Here is a 20,382-nt window from a genome sequence, read left to right on the forward strand (position 1 = left end):
CTCACAACCACCTGTAAACTCACTCACAACGACATCTACCTAAAAATAAAATCTTTAAAAAATTATGCTGTCATTAAAAGTATGAACATTAAGGCAAAATAATAGCCTGGTGTCGGATAGCCAGGGCTACAAAGAGAGACCCTATTTCAAGAACAAACAAGCTGGGCATGGTGACCCATGCCTTTAGTCCCAGTACTTGGGAGGCAGAGGCATTTGGATCTCGGTAAGTTAAAAGGCCACTCTGCCTCAAAACGAGAGAGAGAGAGAGAGAGAGAGAGAGAGAGAGAGAGAGAGAGAGAGAGAGAGAGAGAGAGAGAGAGAGAGAGAGAGAGAGAGAGAGACTTTAAAAGTAGGCTTTAAAAAGTTTTAAGCTGAACACCGCTATGGCTTCCTAGGGTAGTATATATGTGCATATTCGAGTGTGAATTTGGAATCTGAGCGTGCATAGGGAGGTCAGAGGACAAGCTAGCTTGTGGGTCCTTCCACTTGACCTTGACTTGAAACGGGGTTCTTTGCGTCTTTTCCTCTGTGGGTCAGGCTAATTAGTCGCTGAGACTCCTCCTGTTACCTCCCCTAGGAGCTTTGGTAGTCCTGCTTGGGAATTATTTTTATTTGATCAGTCAATAGTGAATGTTCAGAACTTGAGTAACACAAATCCTGCCTTTAGGGAGCTCTCGTTTTAGTTGCAGGAGGCAGAAAACGAGATCGACCAACTAAATGTCACAATAGGTGGTGAGCACTTGGCAAAAAAATGAGGACAAGAGGATAAGTTAGATATTGCATGCACTCGGGGACCTGAGCTCTTCCTTCTGGGAAGAGCTGACCTGCAGTCAGGGAGGGGCCTGGCGGGCCCGGAGGGAGGGCGGGCGGGGCGGGCGGGGCGGTCAAGTTCGCGCCCCGGGGGCCGCCGCGGGCAGGCGGGCGTAGGTTGGACTCGCGCCCACTAGGGGAAGCGGGTCACGTGACCCAAGAGGCGGGAGTTGGAAAACGGAGTTTGGCTGTGTGCTTTCCCGACTGCGAGACGGGCGGGGCCGAGAACCAAACCCACGCAACGTCTCCCGAGCGGCTGGGGGCGGGGCCGCCGAGCCGATCCGAGCCGATCCGAGCCGATCCGAGTGAAGTCGAGTCGAGTCGAGCCTCCAGCGTCCGGCGCGCAGGCCTTCCGCCGCGTTGATCTTTCGGTTGCTGGTGGCCGTGGGCCGCACGGTCTACGGTCGGGCTGAAAGACGCGCGCTGCAATGGCGACCTTTGTGAGCGAGCTGGAGGCAGCCAAGAAGAACTTGAGCGAGGCGCTGGGGGACAACGTGAAACAGTAAGAGCCGCGGGGACCAGCCTCCGGGCCTGTCCGTGGGTGTGCCCCAAGCTCGGGGCTGCCGTAGTCCCTGGACTCTCCCACCTCCCGGAGGCCCCAGGCGTCTCGCGGCCGCCACGGCTCCCGTGCGGGCTCCGCCGGGACTCGAGGCGCCGGAGGACTTCCTCCTGGGCGCCCCGACACCGGCGATACCCGCGTGGGGGGCGGGAGCAGCGCCCTAGGCGCCCCGGAGCCGGCGGAGCGGGGGGCGCGCCGGGGCGGGGGGACCCGGAGGGCTTCCGGGAGGCGGAGGCCCGCGGTGCTCAGGGGCCAGCTAGAAGCGCTGTGAAAGCGGGTTCGTAAGGCACACAGACCCCAAGTGATGTCGGTCGGTCACCCACCTTACAACCACAGCATCCAAGGGGGCGGCAGCCTAGCCGGCCATAGGACGCCTTTCCCAGTGTTCTACACGGGCTAGCCAATCCTCAGACCCGTGAGATCGGCACAGTTCCTACTCGAGAGACAGAGATTACTTATTCCCCCAAAGTCACTGCCCAAGGATGGGACTGAGGCTTCTGGTTCCCGCCGTGTGATGCTTTTCAGGGGTTACTTGAAAAGTCCTCCCGTTCCCCACACCGCCGGGCTGTCAGCAGGGACTGGGACGGAGTGACAGCTCTTTAAGCAGTAGCCTGCCGCAGCCGGAGGAGGAGCCTCGATCTTTTGGGGGAACTTCAATTCTGGCAAACCCGTATTTCCTGGCACTGATGTTGAAAAGATTGACGAGAGCAGCCGGTGAAGCAGAGGTGGTGTTAATAGAAAGGCTGTCAGAAAGGCGTAGGTGCAAGCTCCTCACCGGAGCCCCTCTTTAAAAGGCTTTACATAAATAAATAAATAAATAAATAAATAAATAAGTATTATTATTTGTAGATTTTTAAGCACCGGAATTAAAAAGAGATGCCCAGGGAAATAAGACATACCCAGGTGTGGACTTCTCAATGGAGAGTCACAAGTTGTGCGTTTTGGCAGCTGTCTTGTTACACCCAAGAATTTTGTACAATTTTTTTTTCTTTCTCTTTTTGCTGATGAGGTGGACAGGCTTATAAAGTCTGATAGAGTAAAACCAGGCGACATTAAATTTGCACAAGGGGTTTCTGTCCAGATGACCAGACAAGTGCGGTTTTACAGCCTGGAAGCGAGGAGGCCTTAAGCAGAGATTGTCAGTTGTGTTGGAATTTTCGATGTTAGCTGGTAAGAGGCTGCAAGCCGAGTGGGGTGAGGGCCTCTTTTGTGTTTTTATGTTTGTGATGTTTTCAGTTTGATCCATCCTCCGTCACACCAAGCGCCATGGGTGAAGGACCATCTGAGATGCAAGGAGGAAATTGAATTAAATTTAAATTAAATAGGTAAAAATGGCAGCCTTTGGCTTCGTTAGAATGGTTGTGTACTTTTGTAACACTGCTTGGTAAGGCTGACGGTTAAAAGCCTATTGGGAGACTTGACTCTTTCCACACTCACAGGGTTTTGGAAGTGAATGTAAATCTGCAGGCTATGGCTTGTGAAGGCCATGACTGTAACTCTGGCCAGAGTAACTGTGCCTTCCAGAGTCACTTAGCAAACTCAGGCATGACAGAAACCTTTGCATTCCTTGTTCCATTTGTAAAGACCAGCGCTGACTGTGATGTTGCTCAAATGTGGGTGCTGATTATAAATTTTATGTATCTTTCATGTGAAATTCACAAGTCTTTGTGTCAGGGACACAGTTAATGATGGGATTGTAGTGCATTTCTGTTTCTGGTCTTTGTTCATTTTAAAACCTGCCATCTTGGTTAAGCTTGCTTGTCTCTGGCCATTCCCTCCTAAGCAGTTTGCTTTTCGTTGTTCATCATGACCGTTTAAGTGGGATCCTGGGAGGTAGGTAAAGCAAGGGTATACAGTGTGCATGGTGTGAATTGTTTACCATTTATCCAGTGGTCCAGATGTTAAAACCACAGGCTTGCAGTTACTCATTTCCAGGAGTACCTCCTTTCTGGCGAGGTGCTTAGAAACACAGCGTTTCTGCTGATTTGAGCTCATCTGAACGGAAGCGTGGCACACCGAATAGGTGTTGGTAACCACTCTCCTCCTCAGAAAACGTTCACACTTAGGAGTGAGCCCGCCATGTTCTTTTAAGAAGGCGACCGAGAGAAGGAAAGGCACAGGTGTGTCTGCACTGAGTCTGTCCTGAGTCCTCCTTTAGGGAGAAAGGATGTTTCTTGTTGCTCTTCTGCCTCTTTGGTGTGCTCATTTGCTAGGCCTGTCATGACAGAGCACCACAGGTGAATTGCTTAAACCACAGAACTTACTCTTTTCACAGCTCTGGGGGTTGTAAATCCTAGGCCAGTATGCTGGAGGGGTGGGTTTCTTCTGAGGCTCTCCTGGGACCTCGGCAGGAGTCTGAAGTATCTGTCCCCTCCTTTGCTGCTGACCAGACAGACTAGCTTAGGAGTCACCTCATGGTCTCCTCCTAACCATCTTTATATAGGCCTGGCCCAGAGCCACCAGAGCTCCTCAGCCCCAAACACCGGGGATTATAAATTTGTCTTCCCTGGGAGTTGGAACAGCTAGAGTGAACCCCGGGGCAGAGGCAGAAGCAGAAGTCTGTGGCTTCAATGTCATTTCTCCTTCTGCAGATACTGGGCCAACCTGAAGCTGTGGTTCAAGCAGAAGATCAGCAAGGAGGAGTTCGACCTTGAAGCTCACAGGCTCCTCACACAGGACAATGGTAAATCTTCTCCAAGTTTCCCCAGATTTGCAATGAGTACTTTTGTGTTGGATGCCCTGTAAGAAAATCTTAACAATATTATGGTTACAAAGTTAACTGGGAAGACTGGTAGGGAGAGAGGGAACAATTTAAGTATTTTCGAGCTCCTCTGACTTGTGACAACCTTCCTTCTTTTCAGTCCATTCTCACAATGATTTCCTCCTGGCCATCCTCACACGTTGTCAGATTTTGGTTTCTACACCAGGTAAGGGAGTGGGAATGTTTCCAGTCTCAGGGAGGGGGGAGCGGGTTGGATATTTAACTTCCTTCATCAGACACCACTTAGGTTTACAAAGAAATGTCCCACCTAGCCAGGCGTGGTGGCGCACGCCTTTAATCCCAGCACTCGGGAGGCAGAGGCAGGCGGATTTCTGAGTTCGAGGCCAGCCTGGTCTACAAAGTGAGTTCCAGGACAGCCAGAGCTATATAGAGAAACCCTGTCTCGAAAAAACCAAAAAAAAAAAAAAAAAAAGAAATGTCCCACCACTACTACCACCACCAAATGTTGTGTAGGTGATGATTGTACACACACACACACACACACACACACACACACACACACTTCCTTGTGCTTAGTACTCCTACTCCCCACACAGCTTGTCACATTCTGATGACCAGGGTGGGAGTCAGGATTCAGGCAGTGAAGGCTGTGATGAGAGGCAGTGGGTACCAGGAGAGGGCATTAGGAGACACAGCTGAGCAGTGGATGCTGGGAAGTCAGGCAGTAGAAGCCTGGGCTTGGGATGTGTGCTGAGCAGAACAGCACCCAGTAGAGAGCTCAGTGCCCGTTTGGTAGATTGTTGGGAGGAAGTGCTTTAAAAATGTCCCTCCTGATAAGATTTTAAAATAAGTGTAAATCTCCACTTTGGAAACTAAGCATTATTTCTTCATTGAACACTATTTCCTCATAATGAAACGAATATTTGCTGGTAACAAAAGAATGGTTTTTGTTACAAGTAAAATGTCCTTCTTTCTATGTGACAGTCACAGGTGGACCTCTTTTCTTTTTCTTTTCTTTTACACTACTTATTTCTTTTGTTTTGCATGTATGTATGTGGGTGCACACGCCACTGTGTGTGTGTGTGTGTGTGTGTAGGTCAGAGGGCACCTTGCAGGAGTCAGTCCTCCCCGTCCACCCTGTGAGCAGAGTTCCAGGGACTGACCTCAGGTCGTTAGGCTGTGCAGGTGCTGTCTTTCTCTGAGCCCTCTAGCCAGCACTGTTTCCTATTTTTTCTAAGGAAGGCCAGAAATACAATTTAAATAGTATGTATTGAGTACAGCATGTTAGATAATCTCTGATGCAACTCTTCAGGGTACTGTCAGCCTCTCTAGAGTGCAAACAAACATCAGAATGACAGAAGCGGAAGCCTTGGCTTCCTCCAGTCCTCAGTGCCCTGGGCACCTCTTCCCTCTGGCACCCTCTGTGTCCACACAGCTTGCTCCTGAGCTCAGTGCACCCTGCTCCTTCATGGACCTGCACTCTCAGCTTTTCTGCCAGCACCTAGGATCCAGTTTTAGCTGAAGAACTGTAGAATTGAACTGTAGAACCCAGTTTAATGTCATCCACCGAGATTTACTAACCCGCCCCTCCCCCCAAACCAACCAACCAACCAACCTGGAGTTCATTAAAGTGGTAAGCAGTGGGGCTGGGTAGATGGCTCAGTTAAAGCACTTGCCACTCTTGCAGAGGGCAGAGGACTGGAATATTCTGTTCCTAGGACCCACATGACAGTCAGCTCACAAGCGTCTGTAACTCCCCACCTCTCCTGGGCTCTGAGGCACCCGACAGAGTTTATGATGCACATAAAGGCAGACACTCATAACATATAACATAAAAATAAATCAATCTTAAAAATGGTTAATAAGTCGGACGTGCCTTTAATGCGGTGGCGCATGCCTTTAATCCCAGCACTTGGGAGGCAGAGGCAGGCAGATTGCTGAGTTCCAGGACAGCCTGGTCTACAAAGTGAGTTCCAGGACAGCTAGAACTATACAGAGAAACCCTGTCTCGAAAAACCAAAAAAAAAAAAAAAAAAAAAAGGTTAATAATAGTTATGGTATTACAGTTATGAGTAGTTTTTTTCTCCTCTTAAAATTATTTTGGTAGAGAATGGGGCTGGAGAAATGGCTCAGCAGTTAAAAACACACTGCTCTGGGAAAGGACCCAAATTTGGTTCCTAGCACCCATGTTAGGTGGCTCATCTCCTGTCACTCCAGTTCTAGGAAATCCAAAGCCTCTAGCCTCCTTGGGCACCTACAGTCTTGTACATTCACACATTACCCTCTGACACCCACACACATTCCACATATATATTATTAAAAAAAACTTTAAAAATTTATTTTGGAGGAGTACTTCTTTGAAATTGCTATTTTGGAGATATTTATTTCCAAGGATATATTAAAAAAAAAATTAAACACCGTATTTGTAGTTCTAAAAAAAACCCCAGATCAGCACAAAACACTCTTTGGAAAAGGCTGCTCCTTCCTGGTACACTGCACCCCGTCAGTGAGTCCAGTGTCTGTTGTTAAGGACAGTGTTCCATTGTCCCTCACTCTGGCCGGAGCCTGTCTCTGGATGTGTGAGCTGCACTGTCTGGCTGCCTTATTACCCCGTGTCCTTTGACTTGCCCAGCATTTCTTCTTGATTTCAGCACTTTATAGCACTTTCTTCTTGTTTGACGGACACTTGTGTTCTCACCCTTTCCTGAAGATCCCAGAGGGGTGTGTGTCGTCTTCTCAGTCCTGCTGTCTAGAGCATCTGTGCATGTTCGTGTGCTGTTGGTTAGGGTGGTGTGCTGCCCGTGGGTTAAGTGCTGGGGTCTTAGGTTTCAGTGTTGGTGGGAGGTGGTGGGAGGTCCTTAGGCACCGCAGTGGCCACCTTCAAAAGCAAGGGTAAATTAGTGAGTCTTGGTGCTCGTGATGGTTTGGATTTTTCTCTTTGGGATGTGCAGTTTTGCTGCGTGGGACTCCTGAGTTTCTTTTTGGGTAGGTGGGGTAGTATGCCACAGTTTGACTGCGCAACTCAGGTTGGCCTTGAATTTGGAATCATCCTGGCTTCCATGGTGCTGGGATCACATGCTACCATGCCTTGGTTTCCTGTTTGGTCATGTGACCCACCCCACCCCCAGTCTTGTGTTCTATTGCAAATATTCCATATTACCAAATATGACGACATGCCTCTTTTTGGTGCTTTCCTTTATATTTCAGGGATGTAGCAAAAACCTGTGGATTTTGCCTTTCAGTGAGCTTGACAGCCCACTGTTCAGTAGGAGTGGTTGCTGAAAGCTTTGTCCTTGGAAACCAGCATCCTTCCTGCCTCCCTTAGCTGGCACCAGTGATGCTGAGTGTGCTTTGAGAAGTCAGCATCCTTCCTGCCTCCCTTAGCTGGCACCAGTGATGCTGAGTGTGGTTTGAGAAGTCGTCCCCTTATCTCCCCCCCAGCTCATCTGTTGTATGTCCCTGTTGTGTGCTTTCCATGCTGGAAGTGAGCAGAGCTGCTTTGTGGGCCTGGGAGCTGCCTTTGCACAGATGCCTGCCTGCACATGGCTCGCTGCTTCACCATGGCTGTCTTATTGTTCTTAATTCTTAAACAAAGAGGGCCATATTCTAAAAATGTAGGATTTCATAGTGTATATAATGTATTTGATTAATTCTTCCTCTACCACATTTATATTTCATAATAGACCTAGCCCATGGGGGTTTTGAACAATCACCTTGTATTGATAATGATTTTTCAGTGTATCAAACCCCTCTCACTCCTTGTCTGTTAAGCCTCCTTTGCCTGTCCTTGCTGGGTTACGGCTTCCATGGATAAACTTTGTAAGTCATTACCTTGTTAGTCCATCTTGGAACCTATTGAAACTTCATTTCTTTATTTCTTGTAGGTGTATGCATTTGCCTTCCTTTATTTTTAGCCAGGTTTTGAAAAGGAAATAAATACATGTATTGAGTTAATCAACCTGGGCTATGCCCCACCCCCAGTTAATTAAAAACATAGGCCTGGGACAATAGACGTGTGAAGACCTGCTTTCAATCCTTTAGAAGCCTTGTCAAAGCCAGGCATGGCAGCATCTGTCTATAATGATCTACCAATAATCTCTTTGCTGCGAAGGCAAAGAGGGGAGGAGCTTGCTGGCTACCTCAGTTTGGTGAGAGACCCGTTCATAAGAAATAAAATGGAGAAGTGACTGAGGAAGACACTGGCGTTGATCTCTGACTTCCACTCATGCACGTGTACACACACATACACACACACACACACACAAGTGAAAAGTTTATTTTCCTTAAAAATATAATTTTGGTTATAGTCAGAAAATAATGTTATTTGAGAGAATTTATAATTTTGTTTGTAGAGAAGTAGAAAGAAGTGATTCAAATTTGAGCTTCATTATTTATTTTCATTATCCCCAGATGAAACAATAATTGCTGTTGTCATTTCCATTCTGGTAATTATCCTTCTCACCATGGCTGTTGTTTTTCTCTCTCATAGAGGGTGCTGGATCTTTGCCCTGGACAGGGGGCTCTGCAGCCAAGCCTGGAAAACCCAAGGGGAAGAAAAAGCTTTCTTCCGTTCGTCAAAAATTTGATGTAGGTCATTCTCTGGTAGATGCCAGCAACTGTGGGGTTAAGAGCTAGCTGTGAATTTCTTTAGTGGAGAAAGGTTTTCTTTGCATAGCCCTGGCTGTCCTAGAACTTGCTTTGTAGACTAGGCTAGCCTTGAACTCAGAAATCCGCCTGTCTCTACCTCCTAAGTGCTGAGACTAAAGGTACTGCCTCGTAGCTGTGAATTTTTTTTTTTAAAGGTTTATTTATTATGTACAGTCTTCTGTCTGCCTGCACACCAGAAGAGGGCACCAGATCTCATTATAGATGGTTATGAGCCACCATGTGGGAGTTGAGCTCAGGACCTCTTGAAGAGCAGCCAGTACCCTTAACTACTAAGCCATCACTCCAGCCCAGTAGTTGTGATTTTCTTTTTCTTTTTTTTCCCCCTTCCCTTTCTTTCTCTTGCTCTGGCCCTGCTCGCTCCAGCCCATAGGGTTTTTTATTTGTTTCTCATTACAGATGGTTGTGAGCCACCATGTGGTTGCTGGGATTTGAACTCATGACGTCCAGAAGAGCAGTCGGTGCTCTTAACCACTGAGCCATTTCAGCAGCCCACAGTAGCTGTGACTTTAAATATCATATTTAAAACAGTATTCTTATTTATTCTCAGTATTATATTTAAAATAGTATAAATGTATTCTTGTCAGCATTTACATATATGTCAGTAGCAGTTCAGAATTTCCAGTTATTGGAAGCTGGGCTTATGGGTCCTCCTCAGTTGTCTCTCAGATCAGTAGGTCACCTGGGAGACTCTGGTAGGCTTCTTTTAATATTCAGCTGTGCTCTGAGTCCTTAGAGATTAGCACAGAGACTATGAAGTGTTTGACTTCACTTATAAACCTTCTGGAATGTATGGTTCTAGGAAGGAAAAAAAGTTTGCCAGAATTTTCTCATCCCAGGATTTCCTGTCTGTGCTTCCTGTCAGTAATATAGACTTAAGTGCTTAACCTCGTCCTCTCTAGAGCCAGACCTGATTTAAATGTTCTGGATCATCCTTGTACTTAGGAAATGGGAAAATGCCAATATCGTTTTATAATCTATACATGGATCGCTGTCTCCACTGCAAAATCAAAGTTACTAGGAACAAATTTCCCAGTGATGGCAGGAATTTTATAGGAATGCTGGAGTTTTACAAAGGATCATGCCTTTCAGAGTGGAAGCAGACAGTAACAATAGTGAGCTGCTACTATCCTGTCGCACTAGCTTGGGATCTTTGTCAGAGCTATAATTTGATTCTTTAGGCTTTATAATAATTGAAGCATTAATTATATATCTGTACTTTCGGAATTTACTTAAGCTTCTGGATTTTCTGAATACAGTTCTATGTTGTCTCTTCCGATTGTTACCATTGGTATTTTTAGCATAAGGGCGTACATTTTGTGACCACCAAGGTGTAAAGATGAGCCCTGAGTACAGTAAGAGGCTGAGCTGGGCATGGAGGTACACACTGTAATCTCAGCTCTTGGAGGCTGAGGCAGTATTATGAATGTGAGGCCTATCTAGGTTATTGTGCTCATTCCCATGTAACTTTGAATTTATGATCGTTTGCGTATGATTTCCTCTTTGTAGTTTTGGCTGTGAGCCTAGCCTTTTGTGGCCAAGCCACCTCTCTAGCCCATGATTGACTTCTTACTTTTAATAGTCTTGTGGTATAGTTTTGGCTGCCTTAATGTGTAGATTCCCAAGTATGGTAGATGTTTTTTTTCTGTTTCTGTTTTGTCCCTTGCTACTAAAGTGAGTAATTTTGATGTCTGCTTCCTTAGCATAGATTCCAGCCTCAGAACCCCCTCTCTGGAGCTCAGCAGTTTGTGGCAAAGGAGCCCCAGGGTGATGACGACTTGAAACTTTGTTCACACACCATGATGCTTCCCACTCGAGGTCAACTTGAAGGGAGAATGATCGTGACTGCCTATGAGCACGGGCTGGACAATGTCACTGAGGAGGCCGTCTCTGCTGTGGTCTATGCGGTGGAGGTTGGTGGGCGTCTAGAAATAACTACACATAATTGTGACGAGCTTGTGTGTGGAAAGCTGACTCTGACAGGAACTGGACGGCACTCTCTGTCATCATTGAAGGAGACACACTTCACACTGTAAAACTGCAGAATTGCTTTTGATTGACAGGTTTTCCAGACAGTTCCCCACAGTGCCCTTGGTTCTGCTTGCCTCTCGTGTGAGAAACTCTAGTGGCGCAGTGTGTAAGGTCGTGCTGCATTTAAAGAGTGTCAGTGTGGACATCTAAATAGTTCCACCCACTGTTTGAGTCATCCCCTCACTAAGTTATTTGACAGAACATACATTGCACCAATGCCAAGGCAGTACACAGACAAGTTTCTGGTGCACATTTTCCTCATAGACACTTGTAAGATAATAGTTGTCTTAAATGAATTCTGTGTGAAAACCCGTATTAAGTTGCACAAGGGCATGTTGATAAGACAGATTGGTCTGAGTAAGTGCCCAGCCTGACTCTGGAGCTCTGTGCTGACATATGATAAGAGGGCTCTGCTTTCACACTACCCAGCCAGCTCTGATGTACTCGGCTCTTCTGTAGGCGAAGAGGATTTGAGCAGACATGCATGGTGTTCTCTTGCCTGTTTGAAGAGCTTTTGAGAGCAAAAGCTCTTGCAGTGAACTTTGTAACCAGCCAATACTAGTGTGTCAGATTTCTTATGTCAAATTTCAAAGTCATTTGTCTTTAAAAAAAGTATTTTCTTTCCCAAAACTCATTTCTGAGAAGCATCAGCTAAGGAAAACAAGACAAATGCATGTGGCGTGGTGGCCATCTGCCCTGTGTGATGTCAAATCTCAGCCCTGCAAACCAAAATAAAATCCACTTCCAAGAGAAGCTCCCCATGGAGCACGGCCCCCTGAGAGCAGAGTGAAGGCAGCTCACCCCTCACCCGTACCCTGCATCTGTGGCCGTGGGCTCTGTTCAGGAGCATTTCTGTCAGGCTGCATCTCCACCTAAACGGGACGAGCACTTGACAGTGGAACTTCTACGCTTTGCTTTTGAGGGTTTCTTGCTATTTTTCTTTTGTTTTTACAGAATCACCTCAAAGATATTCTGACCTCAGTTGTGTCGAGAAGGAAAGCTTACCGGGTACGGGATGGTCATTTTAAATACGCCTTTGGGAGCAACGTGACGCCACAGCCATACCTGAAGAATAGTGTGGTGGCTTACAACAACTTGGTTGAAGGGTGAGTGAGTGGCTTCCATCCTTTGCTGCTTGGTCACCTTATGTGACAGGCCACTGTTTAAAGAATCAGCTCTTGTGTTTCTGCAAGTTTGAGTTCAACACAGTTATTTTATTATTTATTTATTTATTTACTCATTTATTGATTATATGTAAGTACACCATAGCTGTTTTCAGATACTCCAGAAGAGGGTGACTCCTCAGATCCCATTACAGATGGTTGTGAGCCACCATGTGGTTGCTGGGATTTGAACTCAGGACCTTCGGAAGAGTAGTCAGTGCTCTTACCCGCTGAGCCACCTCTCCAGCCCCACACAGTTATTTCTTAAGCTACATGCTTTATGTATATATTTTGGTACTTTTTTTTGAGAATTAATTTTTTTAATTAGGTATTTTCCTCATTTACATTTCCAATGCTATCCAAAATGTCCCCAATACACTCCCCCCCCCCCACTCCCCTACCCACCCACTCCCACTTTTTGGCCCTGGCATTCCCCTGTACTGGGGCATATAAAGTTTGCAAGTCCAATGGGCCTCTCTTTCCAGTGATGGCCGACTAGGCCATCTTTTGATACATATGCAGCTAGAGTCAAGAGCTCTGGGGTACTGGTTAGTTCATAATGTTGTTCCACCTATAGGGTTGCAGATCCCTTTAGCTCCTTGGGTACTTTCTCTAGCTCCTCCATTGGGGGCCCTGTGATCCATCCAATAGCTGACTGTGAGCATCCACTTCTGTGTTTGCTAGGCCCCGGCATTGTCTCACAAGAGACAGCTATATCAGGGTCCTTTCAGCAAAATCTTGCTAGTGTATGCAATGGTGTCAGCATTTGGAAGCTGGTTATGGGATGGATCCCTGGATATGGCAGTCTTTAGATGGTCCATCCTTTCGTCACAGCTCCCAACTTTATCTCTGTAACTCTTTCCATAGGTGTTTTGTTCCCAATTCTAAGAAAGGGCACAGTGTCCACACTTTGGTCTTCATTCTTCTTGAGTTTCATGCGTTTAACAAATTGTATCTTATATCTTGGGTATCCTAAGGTTTTGCCCTCTAGTGAGTCTGGCTAAGGGTTTATCTATCTTGTTGATTTTCTCAAAGAACCAGCTCCTCGATTGGTTGATTCTTTGAATAGTTCTTCTTTTTTCCACTTGGTTGATTTCACCCCTGAGTTTGATTATTTTCTGCCGTCTACTCCTCTTGGGTGAATTTGCTTCCTTTTGTTCTAGAGCTTTTAGGTGTGTTGTCAAGCTGCTAATGTGTGCTCTCTCCAGTTTCTTTTTGGAGGCACTCAGAGCTATGAGTTTTCCTCTTAGAAATGCTTTCATTGTGTCCATAAGTTTGGGTATGTTTTGGCTTCATTTTCATTAAACTCCAAAAAGTCCTTAATTTCTTTCTTTATTCCTTCCTTGACCAAGGTATCATTGAGGAGAGTATTGTTTAGTTTCCATGTGTGTTTTGGCTTTCTATTATTTATTTTGTTATTGAAGATCAGCCTTAGTCCATGGTGATCTGATACGATGCATGGGACAATTTCAATATTTTTGTATATGTTGAGGCTTGTTTTGTGACCAGTTACATGGGCAGTTTTGGAGAAGGTACCACGAGGTGCTGAGAAGAAGGTATATCATTCTGTTTCAGGATAAAATGTTCTGTAGATATCTGTTAAATCCATGTTTCATAACCTCTGTTAGTTTCACTCTGTCCCTGTTTAGTTTCTGTTTCCACGATCTGTCCATTGGTGAAAGTGGTGTGTTGAAGTCTCCCACTATTATTGTGTGAGGTGCAATGTGTGCTTTGAGCTTTACTAAAGTATCTTTAATGAATGTGGCTGCCCTTGTATTTGGAGCATAGATATTCAGAATTGATAGTTCCTCTTGGAGGATTTTACCTTTGATGAGTATGAAGTGCCCTTCCTTGTCTTTTTTGATGACTTTGGGTTGGAAGTCGATTTTATTCGATATTAGGATGGCTACTCCAGCTTGTTTCTTCCTACCATTTGCTTGGAAAATTGTTTTCCAATCTTTCATTCTGAGGTAGTGTCTGTCTTTTTCTCTGAGATGAGTTTCCTGTAAGCAGCAAAATGTTGGGTCCTGTTTGTGTAACCAGTCTGTTAGTCTATGTCTTTTTATTGGGTAGTTGAGTCCATTGATATTAAGAGATATTAAGGAAAAGTAATTGTTGCTTCCTTTTATTTTTGTTGTTAGAGTTGGCATTCTGTTCTTGTGGCTGTCTTCTTTTAGGTTAGTTGAGGGATTACCTTCTTGCTTTTTCTAGGATGTGGTTTCTGTCCTTGTATTGGTTTTTTTCTGTTATTATCCTTTGAAGGACTGGATTCGTGGAAAGATAATGTGTGAATTTGGTTTTGTCGTGGAATACTTTGGTTTCTCCATGTATGGTAATTGAGAGTTTGGCTGGGTATAGTAGCCTGGGCTGGAATTTGTATTCTCTTAGTTTCTGTATAACATCTGTCCAGGCCCTTCTGGCTTTCATAGTCTCTGGTGAAAAATCTGGTGTAATTCTGATAGGCTTGCCTTTATTTGTTACTTGACCTTTTTCGCCTAACTGCTTTCAGTATTCTATATTTATTTAGTGCATTTGTTGTTCTGATTATTATGTGTCAGGAGGAATTTCTTTTCTGGTCCAGTCTATTTGGAGTTCTGTAGGCTTCTTGTATGTTCATGGGTATCTCTTTCGTTAGATTGGGAAAGTTTCCTTCTATAATTTTGTTGAAGATATTTGCTGGTCCTTTGAGTTGAAAATCTTCATTCTCATCTACTCCTATTATCAGTAGGTTTCGTCTTCTCATTGTGTCCTGGATTTCCTGGATGTTTTGAGTTAGGATCTTTTTGGATTTTGTATTTTCTTTGATTGTTGTGCCAATATTCTCTATGGAGTCTTCTGCACCTGAGATTCTCTCTTCCATCTCTTGTATTCTGTTGCTGATGCTCGCATCTATGGTTCCAGATTTCTTTCCTAGGGTTTTTATTTCCAGTGTTGCCTCAATTTGGGTTTTCTTTATTGTGTCTACTTCCCTTTTTAGGTTTTGGATGATTTTATTCAATTCCATCACCTGTTTGGTCTTGTTTTTCCTGCAATTCTTTAAGGGATTTTTGTGTTTCCTCTTTAATGTCTTCTACCTGTTTAGCAGTGTTCTCCTGTATTTCTTTAAGTGTGTTATTAAAGTCCTTCTTGATGTCCTCTACCATCATCGTGAGATATGCTTTTAGATCCGGGTCTAGCATTTCCGGTGTGTTGGGGTGCCCTGGACTGGGTGAAGTGGGAGTGCTGGTTTCTGATGATGGTGAGTGGTCTTGGTTTCTGTTAGTAAGATTATTACGTTTACCTTTCGCCATCTGGTAATCTCTGGAGTTAGTTGTTATAGTTGTCTCTGTTTAGAGATTGTTCTTCTGGTTATTCTGTTAGCCTCTATCAGCAGATCTGGGAGACAGGCTCTCCCCTCTGAGTTTCAGTGGTCAGGGCACTCTTTGCAGGCAAGCTCTCCTCTTATAGGAAAGGTGCACAGATATCTGGTGTTTGGACCTCCTCCTGGCCGAAGATGAAGGCCCAGAACAGGACCTTTCCCAGAAGCTGTGTTGCTTTGGCGGGTCACAGAAGCTGTCAGCTTGTGTGGTGCACACTCTCACCTGTGCAGACTATGTTTGGTCGAGTCCAAGAACCAAGATGGCTACTGCTAATCTAGAGGCAAAAGCCTCCCGGGCCGTGTGGATACCTGTCCTCTGGCCAGGAAGGTCTCCGGATGTCTGGGGCCCGAAAAGGGTGCTGCCTCAGTAGCTCTGTGGCTCCTGCTTGTCCCAGAAGCAGTCAGCTTCTGTGGTGCACACTCTCACCTCTGCAGACTAAGTTCAGCGGAGGCCTGGAACCAAGATGGCTCCCACCGATCCTGAGGCAAAGGGCTCCCGGGCCGGCCGGACACCTGTCCTCTGGCCGGGAAGGTGGCCGGATGTCTGGAGCCTGAAAAGGGGCGCTGCCTCAAAGGCTCTGTGGCTCCTGCCTATCCCAGAAGCTGTCAGCTTCTGTGGTGCACACTCTCACCTGTGTAGACTAAGTTCCTAAGTTCGGTGGAGTCCCGGAACCAAGATGGCTCCCGCTGATCCTGAGGCAAAGGGCTCTCGGGCCGGGCGGAGACCTGTCCTCTGGCCGGGAAGGTGGCCGGATCACCTGAAGTCTTAAGATCCCGTGGCTGGTGTTGTGGGTAGCTGGCGGGTGTCAGCCAACTCTGCGCTACCCCGGTGCTGGTCGGACTGGAAGGGACTTGTGCCCCTACTGCTTCCCTAACTAATGCAGTCTCAGGTCCTGAGCGATTGGATTGGAGCAGACTCTGTGTTCCACTCACCAGAAGTGTTAAGATCCCGTGGTGGGTGTTGTGGGTAGCTGGTGGGTGTCAGCCGACTCTGCGCCCTGCGCCCTAGCTACCCCGGTGCTGGATCAGAAGGGGGTACTTTTTTTTTAAAATCAGGTGATTGTTTGGTTTGATTGCTTCTCACTTCCTGAAGTGGGATTGGGTAGCTCCTTGGGTCCTCAGGTAGTGTTTGTTTCCTGATGGTGACCTCTGCCTGGTGAGGAGGTGGTTGGTCTGTTCTCAGCCAGAAGTATGGCCTATGGCTGGATCTTTTGACACGTGGGAAGAGAAGGAAGAATGGTAGTCAGTTGTTCATAGCCTCACGTGACTCCTTTATCTGGATCTTGAGGTTGTGGCCTGTGCCCATGTCTTCTGATTGTTCTTGACATCCTTTCGTACAGATAGGCTCTAGGTCCTTAATCCACTCTGGGCTCCCAGGGCCGTCTTCACGTCTAAGCCACTCTTCTGTGAGTTGGGCCACACTACCTTTACCCATTCCGCTTTCCCCACAAAATTTAGTGTTAATTTTAACCTTTTGGAAAGAAATAGCAGTACAGTTTTCTTGTGGTTACTGCAGTGACTGTTCTTCCTCTAAAGGCTGGATTTTGTCTGTCTGGTTGTCTGGCTAGTGGAGGACAGGAGGAAGGAGCTGACCACACAAGGTCAGAGCAAATATTTAAGACCGGCAGGACAGGCAGGGGCTGCAGTGGGGAAATTACAGAGAGAGGGCAGGCATGAGGGGAGCTGATAGTGGCTATTCCAAGGCCCTGGAGACACTGTGATGAGTATCATCTTAGACTGGGGTCCCTGTTTAGGCCTCCACCTGTGGTAAGTTATTACCCAAACCTCAGACAGACTCGTTTGGCATTGCTTCATATTTAAGTCATTCTCTAGAGAAAGATGAAAATAACCCAGTGTTTTTGTGGTCAGAGGTGTTGAGTTGTCTCTGCCATGGCTTTGCCCTGGAGCCCTCCATCCTCTCTCCCAGTCCCCAGAGCTGTTGCTCTAGCAGGGCTTCTTTCATTTGTGCTTTAAATCCAGTTGCTACCCCATCTTTGCTCCACCTCCTTGGATATTCTTGGCAACTGTGTACTTACCAGTGCTGATGTAAAAGCCAGGCCTGACTTTCCAGCTTGTCATTTATTTTGCCTGTTTTGGGAAGTTAGCAAGATCTGGGTAGCTTTTCTTTTATTCCCATTTTGCCTGTTACTTTTCCTGATGTGTATTTTCTAAGCCTCCATTTGTTTCTGCAATTTCATATTTCTAAAGTTACACTGGTTTTCTGTTTTCTTTCCAAAATGGAAAGTCTGAAGGGGCAGGAAACAGTTTGGTTCAGTACCCTGAGCTAAGTAAACATGTTAGTATTGTAGGAGGGGGAGCAAATGTGGCTACAGTATATTGTCTCCAGCCGGATACATGGGGCTTTTTGAAAATCAAAATCTTTATATGTGTAGTGGTGGTTTCTTCTTCTTCATTTAAAGATCCTGAGAATGAGACATTCCAGCAGAGCCTCTCTGTTCTAGCGTTCACTTATCTCCATTATAGGTGCTGAGAGTGTTTCTGCAAACCCTTCTTTTCCAGCCCTCCAGCCTTCTCTGCTCCATGTGCCAGTCAGAGCCCAGCGTCTCAGCCACACCCCGACGATGCTGAGCAGCAGGCTGCATTCCTATTGGCCTGCTCGGGGGACACGCTACCTGCATCTCTGCCTCCAGTGAACATGTATGACCTGTTTGAAGCTTTGCAGGTATTTCTTGGCTTCTTAAAATTTATCTATACTTACTGATACATTAATGACTCTGGATCTATAAAGATACTAGCGTTTCTCATTTTTGACTTGCGTTTCTGGTCAACTGTAATAGCCTCATTTTTAAATCCCAAACCCTGTAGCTCTTAATTTACCTCTCATGCTTTACCTCATTAAAACAAACAAAAATCCCACCTCTAGATATCCAAAGTTCCTTACCTTTAGTTTTTGTTTTCTTTTTTAATTCTAAAATTTAAATAGTATGTTTTCGTGTCAGTGCCTATGCCATGGTTTGAGTGTGGTCAGAGAACAACTTTGTGGGCTCGTTCTTTCCTTTCTCCCACCTTTACTTCACCTGAGTTCCAGGGACTGGACTCATGCAGTAAGGCTTGCTTGCCAATTATCTTTTAACTGCTGAGTGGCCCACAGAACATTTAGTTTCCTATCTGACTCCGGGATTCACTAGGTTCTGATTTAAAATTCATAGGGTATCTAAGTCATGAGCAGTTTTTAAAAATACAGGTTATATTTTTGAATGCTAGAAAAATAAGTCTACTGAAGCATAACAGAAAACATGTAATTTTAAAATTACAGGTACACAGGGAAGTCATTCCTACACATACTGTGTATGCCCTTAACATTGAAAGGATCATCATGAAACTCTGGCACCCCAATCACGAAGAGCTACAACAAGACAAAGTCCACCGCCAGCGCCTGGCCGCCAAAGAAGGACTTTTGCTCTGCTAAATTAGAATTTGAAGATTTGGGACCATCACTAAATTAATTGGTTGCTGAAAATTGAATGCTTTTGAGTCCACATTTCAAAACTGAAGTGTATAGTGTATGTATAACCTTTCCTATGGAAATGTGACATTTGAGTGCATTTTGTGTTGCTACTGTGAAGCCATTAATATGTCTGACTGATGACCTGGGTGTCTGTGTCCCCACGTATAGGAGCAGTCATTGGTCTGTGTCTGAGTAGGGATCTTAAGACACCTGAGGTGTATCTGGTCTGTCAGTAATTAGGTGACATCGTAGAATAAAGATGCTGTGTCCGTTCAGTCCCATGATTAGCAGGACCACTGTGTGTTCAGTGATGTATGTTCTGTATCTGGCAGCGTAAAATCTGCTTTTCCTAAAGAACTATTCTCTGCATATTGGTGGAATAGCCTAGTGTTCATCAGAATCTTTTAGTGACTAGTTAGCAACCGAAGTTCCCAAGCAACCCGTTTTCACTCGAGAGAGCAGGATTTAGATATGTGCTTCTTGCTTTGCTTTAATACTTGAGTCCAATTCTTAGATGTAGTTATCCTTACAGAGCTTTCAGTAATTTCCTTGTTTTAGCTGACTGACAAGCTTGTTAATCCTATAGAATGTTTTCATGAAATCTTACAAACTAATTTTCCTATTTCTACAAAATGTCTGTTTTATCCTTTCAAGTGGTACTATGAATTTGTATCTGACAGTGTTACTGGTAACCAACTTATTTTAAAGCTATGTTGCTTTTTACTCATGTAGTATTGATGGGTAAGTGAGATGTATAGATGGGTTTTTATAGGCCTAAACAGTGGATACATGTGAATGTTTTTGTGTGTTCCTATATCTGAATTTGGTTTTGTATTTTAAACATGACAAATAAACATTTTGGGAGAAACCCTTTTCCTGTTTATTCAAATAAGCAGATAAGGAATATTCTCTTCCATAGAAACAGAAGTCCAGCCATAGGAGATCTTAGCTCAAACTTCAAAAGAATGTGCCAAAGGCAGGTTCTTGTTAAGGTATGCATTTAGTGATAAGTAGTCTAAGGTTAAAACAAACAAACAAACAAGTTGATAGCAAACCTTTTAGGGTGTCAGGTGGGTGACACTAAGAACATTTAGAGGTTAAAAGGATTTGGAGTGATGGATACACACTGCTGCTGTATAAAGGTCTCTGTGCTGCCCAGGATGTGGGTGTGTTGTATACTTTCCTGAATTCAGAGAGGCAGTTAGGAGTGGCAACTGGTCTTGGCTGCCCCCAGCAATGGAGAATTCCAAAAGGTGGTGTAGCAGAGCATGCTCTAAGTTCAAAGCTGTTCACTGTGCTAGGCCCTGGTCTATACTTAGTGACCTCTCCAGTGAGACCAGAGCACAAGGCTCCAGATCTATCCTGTTTTAGGTTTATACTCGGGTCTGTCTTCCATGCCAGTTGTCAAGTGATTTTCTGAAGTGGGCAGATGGGGTTGGAGGTAAGGCAGGGACATAATAAGAATTAAGATATTTAAGAGTTCCTGAAAAGGATTTCAATTTTTGTTTTCCACCAAAGGCTGGCTCCATTTCTGTTACCTCATCTAGTCATGAGTCTATGTGCAATCTCCTACAATTAGGAAATAATAAATACATATTGTCAAAA

The 20,382-nt window shown here is 45.3% G+C and overlaps 1 protein-coding gene across 1 annotated transcript; it reads left to right on the forward strand.

Annotated features, from left to right (window-relative positions):
* Positions 1-1,110: 1,110 nt before the first annotated feature.
* On the forward strand, positions 1,111-19,771 carry Tada1 (transcriptional adaptor 1). Its single transcript, XM_085842656.1, has 8 exons — positions 1,111-1,312; positions 3,961-4,052; positions 4,231-4,296; positions 8,581-8,678; positions 10,460-10,669; positions 11,742-11,893; positions 17,829-17,991; positions 18,586-19,771. The coding sequence occupies exons 1-8, from the start codon at positions 1,239-1,241 to the stop codon at positions 18,736-18,738; spliced, it is 1,008 nt and encodes a 335-aa protein (XP_085698782.1). The 5' UTR covers positions 1,111-1,238; the 3' UTR covers positions 18,739-19,771.
* Positions 19,772-20,382: the final 611 nt, after the last annotated feature.

The sequence above is a fragment of the Mus caroli genome, unplaced genomic scaffold, assembly GCF_978045245.1.
Source record: "Mus caroli unplaced genomic scaffold, Mus_caroli_1 scaffold_1, whole genome shotgun sequence".
Classification (NCBI taxonomy): Eukaryota; Metazoa; Chordata; class Mammalia; order Rodentia; family Muridae; genus Mus; species Mus caroli.

Coding starts and splice junctions, on each gene's coding strand:
- Tada1 (XM_085842656.1), top strand. CDS start 1,239: ATGGCGACCTTTGTGAGCGAGCTGGAGGCAGCCAAGAAGAACTTGAGC. Junction 4,297..8,580: donor GATTTTGGTTTCTACACCAG/GTAAGGGAGTGG, acceptor TCTCTCTCATAG/AGGGTGCTGGATCTTTGCCC. Junction 10,670..11,741: donor CTGTGGTCTATGCGGTGGAG/GTTGGTGGGCGT, acceptor TTGTTTTTACAG/AATCACCTCAAAGATATTCT.